Genomic DNA, 12,500 nt, shown 5'->3' on the forward strand with positions numbered 1-12,500 from the left:
ACTTATTTACGCGTTATTACATACACGCCGTTCTCATTTTTCTCTTTCCTATGTGAAATTTTTTTTCTATACCTTAGAAATATATCGGATATTCTTTCCTTTCTTTTCTTTTTTTCCTTCTTCTTTTCTTCTTCTTCTTCTTTTTTTTTTCTCTTTTTCTTTTCTTTTTCCTTTTTTTCGTTTACACCCAACTCCCGAATTTGAATATCGATTCTAATGATAATACGTATGAACCTAAAACGATCGTAAGAATAACAGGCGCGGAATTAACGTACGAATATATAAGAATCGCGGCATTTACTTTGTACCCTTAACTACGCCATTTTTCCCCTAAACTTTTGCGCGTAGCCGCTTACGACGAGAACAACACCGTGCGGTTCCACTGGTGACTGCCAACTGCCGCCACTCACGAATACAGTGCCGCTACTATCGCTAAGAGGCGCTGCTTTACGTGACAGCGCCACTGTGCGTCGGCAAACGGAACTACATATCTATAACGCATTATTTTAACTCGTACTCGAAGAACTTGAAACTTCGTAATCGAATTTACGATCGTTCGCGACCGAGCCTTGGTTGGCGGCAAATTTGAAACATAAAGAAGAAGAAGAAGAAGAAGAAGACTATAACAATTTTTTTTTTTTTGCAGATTCCAAATTTATAACATTTCAACAATAAAAATATAACATTAATATCAATCAATCAGCGATCAAATTTATGCACGTTCGATGACTCCTCTTCTTTTATTTTTATATAAAATCTAATATGAAAAAAAAATTCATATAAAATCCAATTGCCATTGCACTCAATATTATTCATCCTGTAACATATCGAAAAAGAATATTCCGATTATGGATTAATATGATTTTGGATGAGTGAATAGGGGAAAAAAAAAAAAAAAAAAAAAAAAAAAGAAAAGAAAGAGAAAAGAAAAGAAAAAGAGAATTTCGTTGAATATCGATTAGAAAGGAGACGGACCATCATTTATTTTTTCTTTCTTCTTCCATCGAATGAATTACAATTTTTCTTTGGCGCCTCGATAACGATATTTTGGGGTACGAGAATGTCTTGCCATGGTATCTCGAGGTCGTCGGGCACGCATGAATCTTTTTTGTCCGTAGGTGGGACACGGATATTGACCGGTTTGTCCAATGCAAGATCTTCCCATGGTATTTCGACGCTCGAATCGCAACATACTGGAACGATATCTCTCGACGGTGAAATAACGTTGGTGATCAATAATTTGTGCCAGGGTAATGTCATAAACCCGTTCGATTCCTTTTTCTCCGATTCGTCGAAATCGATCTCGACGGGAATCTCATCTTCCTTTCCATGATCGACCGAGGAGACATCAGTCGTACGAATTTTTCTTACCACAGTCGGTAATGCAATGTCCTTCCATGGTAACTCGATCTTCGAGTCGCAAAGGATCGACACATCCGAGAATTCTTTTTGAAGACGTTGCATATAAGGTTCATGCCATATCTCATCGTCCGGATTTACGTTGAATACCAACGTTTGCCTTTTTCTCTTACAACGATCGCGCTGTTTTTTCTTATATTGAGGGATCTTATTTTTCCAACATTCGCAACCAAATTTTTTCACCCTTGTCACCGTACCTTTATCCATTTTATTTTTATTCGTAATTTTACGTCGTCGCCATCTTCTTCAACAAAACGTCAGCCCTTTTCTCTTTTGATTTTCTTTACCTTTTGTATGAGATATATATATATATATATATATATATATACATATATATACGTATATATTATCGTATATTAGAATGAAAATGTCTTCCGTTCGATCATAACCTTACCTTTAATGTTATCTCCTTCAAACGACGTTACGTCTCGTTTGTTTCCAAGGAACATCGTACGTTCGATGTGAACGCAGCTGGATAATATAATTCTCATTGTTGGTTTATTTTTTCACTCACACTCTCTCTCTCTCTCTCTCTCTTGCTATTTTTTTCACCTTCTCTATCTATGCTATCTATCTATATTTTACGAGACGCAATGTCGTATTTCAATAGGAACTGAAAAGGGTATAAGACGTATGTGTATTTATGTACGTATATAAATTTTTATGATTCGGTCTGTGTTACTTGCTCGCTGAGTGTGAATCGATCTTAATGCGTGATTCACGCTCAAAGGGTAATGACGATGACGCGCTTTGGGGAAAGCACGAATGCCGTCGGTGCGGATCGAGACACACGGAATGGTATATACATACGTACGTCGTCTCGTATAAGAGAAAGAAAGAGAGATAGAGAAAGAGAAAGAGATAGAAATAGAGAATGAGAATGAGAAAGAGGCGCTTGCGTCAGGGTCGGCTGAAGCTTCCTGACGAGATGGAAGAGGAGGAGGACAAAATGGCGAACGAGGACGATGAATAGAACGACGAGGTGGAGGAGTAGGAGTAGGAGTAGGAGTAGGAGTAGGAGGTAGAGGAGGAGGAGGAGGAGGAGGAGGAATAGAAGGAGAACGACGATGAGGTGACGGTAGAGGAGGAAGAGGATGAGGCTGTGAAGAAGGAGGGTAGGAAGAGGTGGTTGAGGAGGAAGAGGAGGATTCGTTGCGAGTGTGCGAGAGTATCGACGCCATCTATCGGCGGATGCTCGTATAACGCGAAAAATTCTACTAGTTGCCGATAAAAGGAAATCCGTGGTGTGCTTCGGACTCGATTTCAAAATTAAACGCTCGACGACCATGCACAAAATCTCTCGTCGATCGAGATAACCGTTATGTAAATTCATTCGGACGTTGGGTATTCCGGAATCAGTCAGCTGAAGGAAGTTTCGAGAGGTGTCGGGCCGAGATATCGCACGGAAAGGATCGCGAAGCTCTGACTGATTAACGTAGTAAGACTACGTTTAGAAGGCAGCCATCTTGCAATCCCTAATCAAAGATCTTCGGCTAGCGGGTATCGTTCTCTCTCTGGTTTTTTCGGCCAGTTAATATCAACACACAGTTCATCAAATGGCTTTAAAACGAATTAATAAGGTACGTGAACGAATACGCGATAGGAGTTAACGCGTTTCCTATTATCGTAGCATCGGTGTGGTGTGTGTCGAACACGGTTGAACGCCCTTAACGATTTTGCAGTGAAGCAATGTGAGCCACAAGCATTGAAAAATTTTTCTTGGCTTTTATCGTCCTGTTCTTTTTTTCTTTTCTGTTTTTTGTTCTCCTCTTTCTCTTTTCTCTTCCTTTCTATTTCTACGACTAAGTGCAACTCGAGCGAGCATGATTTTTATATGGGTTTTTATATCGATGGGAACTAGTCGCGCACGCGGCACAGTGCCACTTTTTGTGCCAGTGGACTTGACTGGAGGTGACAGTGAATTTCGAAAAATTCTCGGTGGCTTTCTGATAAATTGCCGGAAGTAACGTAAAACCGTGTGTTACTTGCATTTATGTATATATATACACGTCTATATATATATATACATATATACGTGTATACATGTATATAATATATAAATGTACATGCATATATATATATCTATATATATATATACATCTACATATATATATATATACATATATACATATATGTATATATATATATATATATATATGCGTACACAAACGTAGCTATAGATATTTACATTCATTACTGAAATATCATTAATGCCTTTGTGGACATCTTGTGTTTTCAGATTTTAGCTTTCTTAAGTTTTTATCTTTAATACTCTGTTTTCTTCCCTAGAGAACCAGTCCAATCTTTATGATATAACATTGGAACGGAGCATTCTTCTTTGCCTAATTGTTTTGTATGCACCGCATTGTCACAATGAAACTTGCTATTGATATCAATATCTAAGTTTCAAATAACTATGATAACAAAGAATAGAATCATATCGAAGAGCTCATAGTCATACTCAAATCTTTCTACTCATCGTTGCTATCTATGCGTACCATGAAATAATATCAATTTGGTCTCTATCATTTAAAAGTTATTCCTATTTCTAATGTAAAAGTTTTAATTGACCTTTTTATACTGATATAAAACTTTGACATTGAAATATTACAAGTTCTCTTTAATAAAAGAATTTATAGAATATAATAGAAGTTAAATGATAATCAAACAATGCATCATATGCAAGATTTTTCTAACATATCATTTACCTGCAATATTATATGAACAAAATATTCTAGAATATCTGACCTAATACTAGCAATATGTATATTGGAGTTACAAAGGATAAAAATAATGATTTAATGTAGAATAGATGGCAGGTTTAACATTAAATAAGTAAAAGAAAAAAAAGTAATGCTCTAAAAATAAAGCATCTTATATAGATATATGAGGTAACATACATCATAAGGTTTTATTGACCATCGATAAAATATTAAATTCATTTTCATGATAGAATTTGAAAACAATTATATTTGATAGATTCTCATTTATATAATTTTTATTGGATTTTAGGAACTTCAGGACCTTGGAAGAGATCCACCCGCGCAATGTTCTGCAGGCCCTGTTGGAGATGATCGTAAGTTCTTATATCCTAATATTGTTGAGTCATCATCATGATTTGCGTTTATATCATTAAAGTATTATTAGGTTAGATTACGTTCTCATTACATCTTTAATATTTTATAATGTTAAAATAATATGAATACTTACTGGTATTATACAATAGCTATAGATATTTATAATGTATACGCTTGTTTTAGTATTCCACTGGCAGGCAACTATTATGGGACCAGTAAGTGTTATATTTTTTATTTACATTTCCTATCTAAATTAATTATACATTTCTTTTCTTATTAATATTGTTATTTATTTTATAAAATATCCAAAAGCTCACTTTTTTTTTTTTCCTCAAAGTAAATATACCATTTATAAAAATGAAATCATTTTGTTAGAATAGTCAAAAAGTCATAATATTTTACAGCCTGACAGTCCGTATCAAGGAGGCGTATTTTTCCTAACAATTCACTTTCCCACAGACTACCCATTTAAACCACCTAAGGTACGTAGATCATATCCCAAAAGTATATTTTTCATTTTTATCCATGATAATACTTAAAGTGAAAGTAATTATAATGGATGATTATTATAGGTTGCTTTCACGACTAGAATCTATCATCCTAATATCAACAGTAACGGAAGTATTTGTTTGGATATATTAAGATCGCAATGGTCACCAGCACTTACTATATCAAAGGGTACGTATTATTTAATTTTTTTTTTTTTTTAGTCGATATCACCTAATATAATTAAACATTTTTTTTTTTCAAAGCAGCATAATCGGTAATAAAATAGTTTTACATTTTACAATACCTTTTTGTACAATCAACGTTTTTATTAACGAGTTGGATCAGTAAAATGTACTTTTCCCAATTTCCCTGACGCAACCCCTGCCCTCCTCCTCCTCCTCCTCCTCCTCCTCCTCCTCCTTCCCCTCATCCCCCAACCCTCTCTCTCTCCCGTCACGAGGATTTACATAAATGGAAATAATGAGGTTGTAAACCTTTGCTGCTGATTTCAGTGTTACTCTCAATATGTTCTTTGCTCTGCGATCCAAATCCAGACGATCCATTAGTACCAGAGATAGCAAGGATATACAAAACTGACAGGGAGAAATACAATGAATTGGCACGCGAATGGACGCGCAAGTATGCCATGTGATGCGCCAATCTCCGTTGACCTCAACATCCGAACGCCACCAACAAGCAGCCCCAGCCTATTGCCACTTATGCATCAGCACAGATTGAAATTAGTTATGGCTCGTCTACTTTTAAACTTAAGCCGCGACTCAGGCCCGAAGAATCCTCTCAGGCAAGCGTCGACGAACTGTGGAGTTTCCCTTCGCCCTGGGTGGCCCGCGAATACTAAGACGTTGCCACGATGGCAATCAAGGCAATTTTAAAGGTGGTCACATACATATACATATACACACACATACACACACACACACACACACACATACAAACACATACACTCATTCACTCTCTTTCACACACATTGCGCGCGCGCACGCACATACACACACAAACACGCATACACATACACGAACACACGCACACATACACGAACACACAACATTATATACATAATTCAGATTACAAAAAAAGGAAAAAAGGGAAAAAAAATGACAAAAAAAATTTACCAACAAACATGTCCGCTTTGATTTTCATAAATAAAAAAAGGAAAAAAAGAACATATGGAAGTAAAAGAAACAAAAAAAAAAAAATAACATAGGAGAGTGAAAGTAGGATTTGTATTTCAATTGAATAGTTTAATTTTTAATTATATTGTGCTTATATATGGATAACTGTAATATTATATACCTACTTTCTCAGTGAAATGGAAATGGAAAAAAAAAAAATATACAAACAAACAAACCTTCGAACTGACAGCACACCGATTGTTAGTTTAAAAAAACGCAAGTGAGCAATGTTTGCCCGTCCCCTGGAATGATACGGTCACTTTTTTGTAAGACTGGGCTATATATAAATACTAATGAAACTATACCCATACGTTTTGTTCAATTATTAAAATTCCTTACCTCGTCTGACAAATTCTACGAGTAACTTATAATAATTATATTAAATTATAACATCGGCATTTACTTTTGTTCCTGTTATTGCGCGTAGGTATAGTTTTATCGTCGGTAATATTTTATCGTTGAAATTATTTGCAAGAGAAAATTAATTAAGGATTGTTCTTTTCTTTAAGTAAATTAACAATATCAAATTTTAATTCAAGATTGGTGATAAGTAAATTTTTTTTTTTTTTTTTTTTTTTCTTTTCTTCTTTTCTTCTTTCTTTCTTATTTTCCACATAAAGTCGATGAAAAATTTGATTTTTATTTTTACAAATAATTTGTAATCCTTTTTTTAATTTGGTAATATCAGAATTTGTGGTATTAACGAGATTGAATAATTTCATTTTGAAATAATTATACCGGGCTGTTTGGCTTGAATAATTAAAGGATATGGATGAATAAGTGAATAAGTAAATAATTAAATAAATAATTAAGAAAATGAATGAATAAATAAATACAAATAAAAATAAAGATTAACATACAAGTTTTGGAAATTGTAGTCATCGATGTTGTTCGTTGATAAACGATAAGTAAAAAAAAAAAAGATCGGTCCGAGTTCTGTCCGTTTGAAGTTTCCTTATGAAAATCACCTTAAAGAAAAGTAGATTATATAAATATTTCAGTAAAAAGGAACGACAGAGAGAGAGAGAGAGAGAGAGAGAGAGAGAGAGAGAGAGAGAGAGAGAGAGAGAGAGAGAGAGAAAGGAAAATGCGATTGTCAAAGAAATGTAAATGAGGGAAGAATTTTTCCTCTAGGAAAAGAAAGAATTTTTGTCGTTCGTAGTATTATTTACAATATACATATATATATGTGTATATAATACAAACATATATATATATCTATATATCTGCGAAATCATGAATTTGCCGGCCGTTGATATGCAACGTCGTTATACTCATGTTAATATATTATTATTATTATTATTATTATTATTATTATTATTATTATTATTATTATTATTATTATTATATTATTATTATTATTATACTTATTAATTTTGCGTGCGAGTTTTTTCCCCCCCCCCCGTTTTGTGCGGCAATTTTGCTGATTATTACTTCTAATCTCTAATCTTCTTTAATCCACAATAACGTTATATGTATTACGAGATTATAATCAACGAGACTAATTTAAGAGGATCAAAAAGTCATCGTAAATCTTTTAATAAGAAAATTTATCACCTATTATAAATATTATTGTGGTTGAGAAGCTGAGATCGGAGTATTAACATTTTCAAACTTAACTTGTATTACTTGCGAAACTGCATAGATGCGTTAAATTGCGATGCGGTAGTACGACGTACATACATACATACACACGTGCATACATTACATACGTTTAGTATACGTTAAATACGAAGGATACGAGTGCACTACTTTCTTTAAATATATATATGTATATATGCACACACACATACATACATACACACATATATATATATATATACACATATATATATATATATATATATATATATATATATATACATATATAAATATTTTTTTTTCTAAGCGATGTTAAACAGCGTTTCAGCTTCTAAATAAGCTTTTCGCCCTAATTCCAAAGCGAGGATTTTGGAGTCAAAGGATGATATCACGTGTTTAGAAGATAAGAGAAACAAACAAACAAACAAACAAACAAACAAACGAACGAACAAACAAACAAAAAAAAACAGAAAAGAAATCTCTTTAGGTGTATGTCCCTTTTTACCCTTTACTTTCTCTCACGATGCGATCTGTTTAAGAAAAGAAAAGAAAAAAAAAAAAAAAAAAAAGAGAATAAGAAAAAAAGAATTAATAACGATAAAATTTCATTGGTATAGTAAATTGGTCGAAATCGAAATGGTCAGTAAAATAAAAAGAATAAGAGAAATGGCATCTTTTGTAAAAGCGCCCGGTCGGATCATTTCGAACGATATATTATTATCAATTAATTAATGAAAATGTATTGACTTCTTTTTTTCTTTAATTTATTTACAAATTAAGAACGAACGAATGACGATGATAATAGTGACAATGACGATGACGATGACGGTAACGACGGTAAGAATAGTCTGTGAAGAAGGGAAATGATAAAAGGAGTAAGGTGAACAAAAAAAGAAAAAAAAAAAAAAACAAAAACAAAAAAAGAAGGCAAACAAAAAAAAACAACAAAAAAAGAAAAGAGATAAATCCGACTGCCCGACAAATTTTCACAAGATCTCCTTCTCCTCCTTCTCCTCCTCCTCCTCCTCCTCCTCTCTCCGCCCTTCTCCCTCCCTCCGCCCTTCTCCCTCCCTCCTCCCTCGATCTCTCTCTCCCTTTATTCTTCCGATTAATCTATCGTTATCGTTCAAGCGTCTATTAGGAAGCAAAGAGAGAAAGGATAGAAAAAAGAATAAGAAAAAAAAAGGATCAAAAAAAAAAAAAAAAAAAAAAAAGAGAAAAAAGGAGAACTATTCGTGCGTAATTAATTAATAATAATTGATGTCTTAAGCAAACAAAAACAACAAAAACAACAATAACAACAACAACAACAACAATAATAATAACAAACAAAAAATAAGGGGAGAAAGAAATAACAGAAGCAAAAGCAAACACGACGAACATTTTGAATAACTTATCTTGTGTACATTTTAGCATTATTAGCCCTTTATATAAATAAAGTCCACATCTGATGATATGACTCTGAAGACTTTATGTGAATTTACCTGAGAATAAATAATAAACAGAAGGATAAGGAAAAAGAGATAAGGAAAACAATGACGAGAATGAAAAAAGTAAAGGGGGAAAAGAAAAATAACAAAAAAAAAAAAAAAATAAAAATAAAGACAAATAAAATTGTAATGTTAAAGTAGGATCTATAGATCGTTCGATGTGGGAAAGCGGTGCGCGGCCCGCTTTCACGATCTCGGAAAGATCGAAATTTCTCTCTCTCTCTCTCTCTCTCTCTCTCTATATATATATATCTATCTCTCTGTATGTGTTTCTTTATCTCTCCTTCTTTATTTGTTTCCTTCTCTGTCTGTTTCTTTCTCATTTTCTTGGGATATGAGAGGTGCAGTGCGGTGAAAGTGGACGACGCATAGGACGGGACAAAACAAACGTGTCTTTCTTTACGAGAGGATTACACATTTGAAATATTAGAAAAGAGAATAGTATGAAATATTATTGATCGATAAGAAAGTAAAAAAGAAGGAACAAAAAAAAAAAAAAAAGAAAAGAAAAGATTTGCGAAAGTGATAAAGCGTGAAATAAAATGAGGAACGTTAATTTTTGTTTTTCGACTTGATGATGATGATGATGATGATAATAATAATGATACATACATACATAAGTGATATGTACTGTATAACATACAATTATCAATTAAGAACATTCGTAACGTATTAAATCGATGCCGATAATATTATAAACGAACTTATAAACCTCTCATTAAATTTTTTGATTATCTGATATATTGAAAAAAGAAACGAAAAAAATTTGGAATTTTCTATAAAGTAAAGAAAGAAAAAAAATCTTTTTCTCGTTTCGAAATAGATAACCGATAAAATTTATATTTAATATTCTATACACATAGAATATTATATATATATATATATATAACATAAATAATATGATTATGTATATAACGTACAATCAATTATAATAGATCATAATTATAACAAATAATCAATTAATGATATGACGTAATAACAAATATATTTTTCTCGATTATCTGCTTTTATAATACAAACGTAATATTATACGTGGCAGACGTAAAAGATTTTTGTTTCATTAATTTAAAGTTATCCCAAAAAGAAAAAAAAGAGAGAGAGAGAGAGAGAAAAAAAATACAAAATTAGAAAGATCTTTCATTATCTCGCTTATGTTATCTCGCGTACACGCATATGCGCATGCAACATCTACGTGTACACGTACACGTGCGTGAGGATTGTGTAAACAAATTTTTTTTCTTTCTTTTTTTTTTTTAATTAAACAGAAATAAATTAGAAAGAAAAAGGAGAGTGAAAGAGGAAAGAGAAAGAAGAAGAAGAAGAAGAAGAAACAAAAGAAATAGAATAAAGTAAAAGAAAAAAAAAGAGAAAGAAATAAGAAAATGTTTCGAACGTTTTTGTGATCAGAGAAAAAGAGAAAGAAAGAAAGAGAGAGAGAGAGAGAGAGAGAGAGAGAGAGAGAGAGAGAGGAGGAGAAGAGAAAGAAAAAAAACGAAATAGTTCGTTGGAATGATTCCGAAAGTAACCTCGCACGCGTTCGCCGCCCTTCCGTTTTGCTCGTATCCATTGGTCGATGATCGCGCGCGAGGCTTCGCGCTTTTCTCTCGCGTCGATTCAGTCTCAGTGCCGAGCACGACGCGATCGGTACCGCATAGAAGGAAAACTCTTTTAGACGTCTTCGTCTAAGAGAGCGAGAGAGAGAGAGAGAGAGAACGAGAGAGAGAGAGAGAGAGAGAGAGAGAGAAAGGGAGTAGATTGAAAATGTGCTGATTTATTATACCAGTGAAAGAGTTTCTTATCGACGTACGAGTTTCACAATTTTTAATAAACATACATATATATATATATATATGTATATATATATATATATATATATAAATGTATACATATTATAGTGCATGTATATATATATATATATATTATTTTTTTTTTTGCCTCCATTAAAAGGTACGTTTTTCGTCACATTTATATTTATATTTATATTTATAATTACTTATTCATCCATTTCATCTCTAAAACAATTATCTTTTCATTCCCGTTGCTTTAACGAAATTTAATTAATTGTTATCTTTTTTTTTTTTCATTCATCGAGTGCAAAATATCGAATTGGATCAAAAGGATACTCGGTTTCTTTCGAGTTTCTTTTTTCATTCACGTTTCTTCTTTCCATTGTCATTCTTTCTCCTTTCGTTTCTTTTCTTTTTCATTTTCTCCTTTTTATCCTCTTAACGGATAATCGTAATTTTCCTTTCGTTTCGATTCTTTTTTTTTTTTTTCATTTTTTTCCTTTTTTTTTTTTTCATTTCACTTCCTTCGTTTGCTCGTTTTTCGTTTTGTACTCTTTTTCTCGTTCCTTTTTTTTTTTTGTTTCTGTTTTTTTTCTCTTTGTTTTTTTTCTGTTCTTTATTTTTTTTTCTTTTTTTTTTTTTTTTCTATTGGTGCTCGTTTGCCTTTAAAAAGAGACCCGGTCTTTCTTCTTGGTACGTTCCTTTTCAATAAATCACGTGATTGTGTCTGATCTAACTGCCGTCATTATATAGTTGTTAAAGTCATATATAGTTGTTAAAAAAAAAGAAGGATCTATTGAGTCTTCAGTTCGTGTATCATTAAAGTTAACTAAAACGATTTTACAACATTAAATATGATCTCTGTTAATCGTGGTTATCTCTAATACGAAGTAACAACAAATAAAATATTGATAACATATTATATTTTTCTATATCTCATTAATTATATATTTCTCTTTTTTTTTTTTTTTTTTAATCTTTTCTTTCCAATTACTTTTCTCTTTTCTTTTCTCCTTCTTTTCTCCATTTTTTTGTTTGTTTTTTTTTTTTTTTTATTGGTAAATCGAAAGAAAGGAAAAATGAAGAAAAAACAAAAAAACAAAAAGAAAAAAAAAAGAAAAGAAAGAAAAAGAAAATCATTTAACGATTTTGTTCGATCGATCCACGTGAACTTTGACCTTGCGTTTTACAAAACGATATAGTATACGTCGATGCGTATTACAATTCTTAAGTGACAAGTATAAAGTGAAACTTAAAAGTAAAAGAACAAAAAAGAAAAAGCAAACAGATACGTATTAATATTTCATACGTATCACACGAATCAAAAAGAAAATACACATATCCGCCTTTAACTTGTTAATACAATACACAAATGTATTACCCATGATTATAAACGAATAATCTCAATAATAATAGTGATAGTAATAATAATAATAATAATAATAATTATTATTATTATTATTT

The 12,500-nt window shown here is 32.2% G+C and overlaps 3 protein-coding genes across 9 annotated transcripts in view; 2 read left to right on the forward strand and 1 right to left on the reverse strand.

The window, feature by feature from the left end:
• The window catches only part of LOC124952512 (putative uncharacterized protein DDB_G0286901), a 61,229-nt gene extending 58,428 nt beyond the window's left edge, over positions 1 to 2,801 (reverse strand). For all 4 annotated transcript variants that reach the window (XR_007101930.1, XR_007101929.1, XM_047502513.1 and 1 more), the window contains exons 1-2: positions 1,814 to 2,801; positions 1 to 817 (exon numbers count right to left, since the gene is read on the reverse strand). The exon at positions 1 to 817 is cut by the window's left edge and continues 604 nt beyond it. The gene's annotated coding sequence lies outside the window, so the exon portion shown is untranslated. The remainder of the gene's footprint in view (positions 818 to 1,813) is intronic.
• Positions 2,579 to 6,488, forward strand: LOC124952517 (ubiquitin-conjugating enzyme E2-17 kDa). Its single transcript, XM_047502519.1, has 6 exons — positions 2,579 to 2,999; positions 4,432 to 4,495; positions 4,680 to 4,711; positions 4,901 to 4,978; positions 5,069 to 5,174; positions 5,498 to 6,488. Exons 1-6 carry the CDS (start codon positions 2,976 to 2,978, stop codon positions 5,635 to 5,637), a joined length of 444 nt encoding a protein of 147 aa, XP_047358475.1. The 5' UTR covers positions 2,579 to 2,975; the 3' UTR covers positions 5,638 to 6,488.
• Positions 6,489 to 10,648: 4,160 nt separating this feature from the next.
• The window catches only part of LOC124952225 (progestin and adipoQ receptor family member 3), an 11,102-nt gene continuing 9,250 nt past the window's right edge, over positions 10,649 to 12,500 (forward strand). Inside the window, exon 1 of one of the 4 annotated variants that reach the window (XM_047501774.1) lies at positions 10,649 to 11,052. The gene's annotated coding sequence lies outside the window, so the exon portion shown is untranslated. Of the gene's footprint in view, positions 11,053 to 11,174; positions 11,197 to 12,500 lie in introns of those variants that run through there. The other 3 variants (XM_047501772.1, XM_047501769.1, XM_047501773.1) reach the window with 3 other exon arrangements.

The sequence above is a fragment of the Vespa velutina genome, chromosome 10 (genome assembly GCF_912470025.1).
Source record: "Vespa velutina chromosome 10, iVesVel2.1, whole genome shotgun sequence".
Classification (NCBI taxonomy): Eukaryota; Metazoa; Arthropoda; class Insecta; order Hymenoptera; family Vespidae; genus Vespa; species Vespa velutina.

Coding starts and splice junctions, on each gene's coding strand:
- LOC124952517 (XM_047502519.1), top strand. CDS start 2,976: ATGGCTTTAAAACGAATTAATAAG. Junction 4,979..5,068: donor ACCCATTTAAACCACCTAAG/GTACGTAGATCA, acceptor TGATTATTATAG/GTTGCTTTCACGACTAGAAT. Junction 5,175..5,497: donor AGCACTTACTATATCAAAGG/GTACGTATTATT, acceptor TGCTGATTTCAG/TGTTACTCTCAATATGTTCT.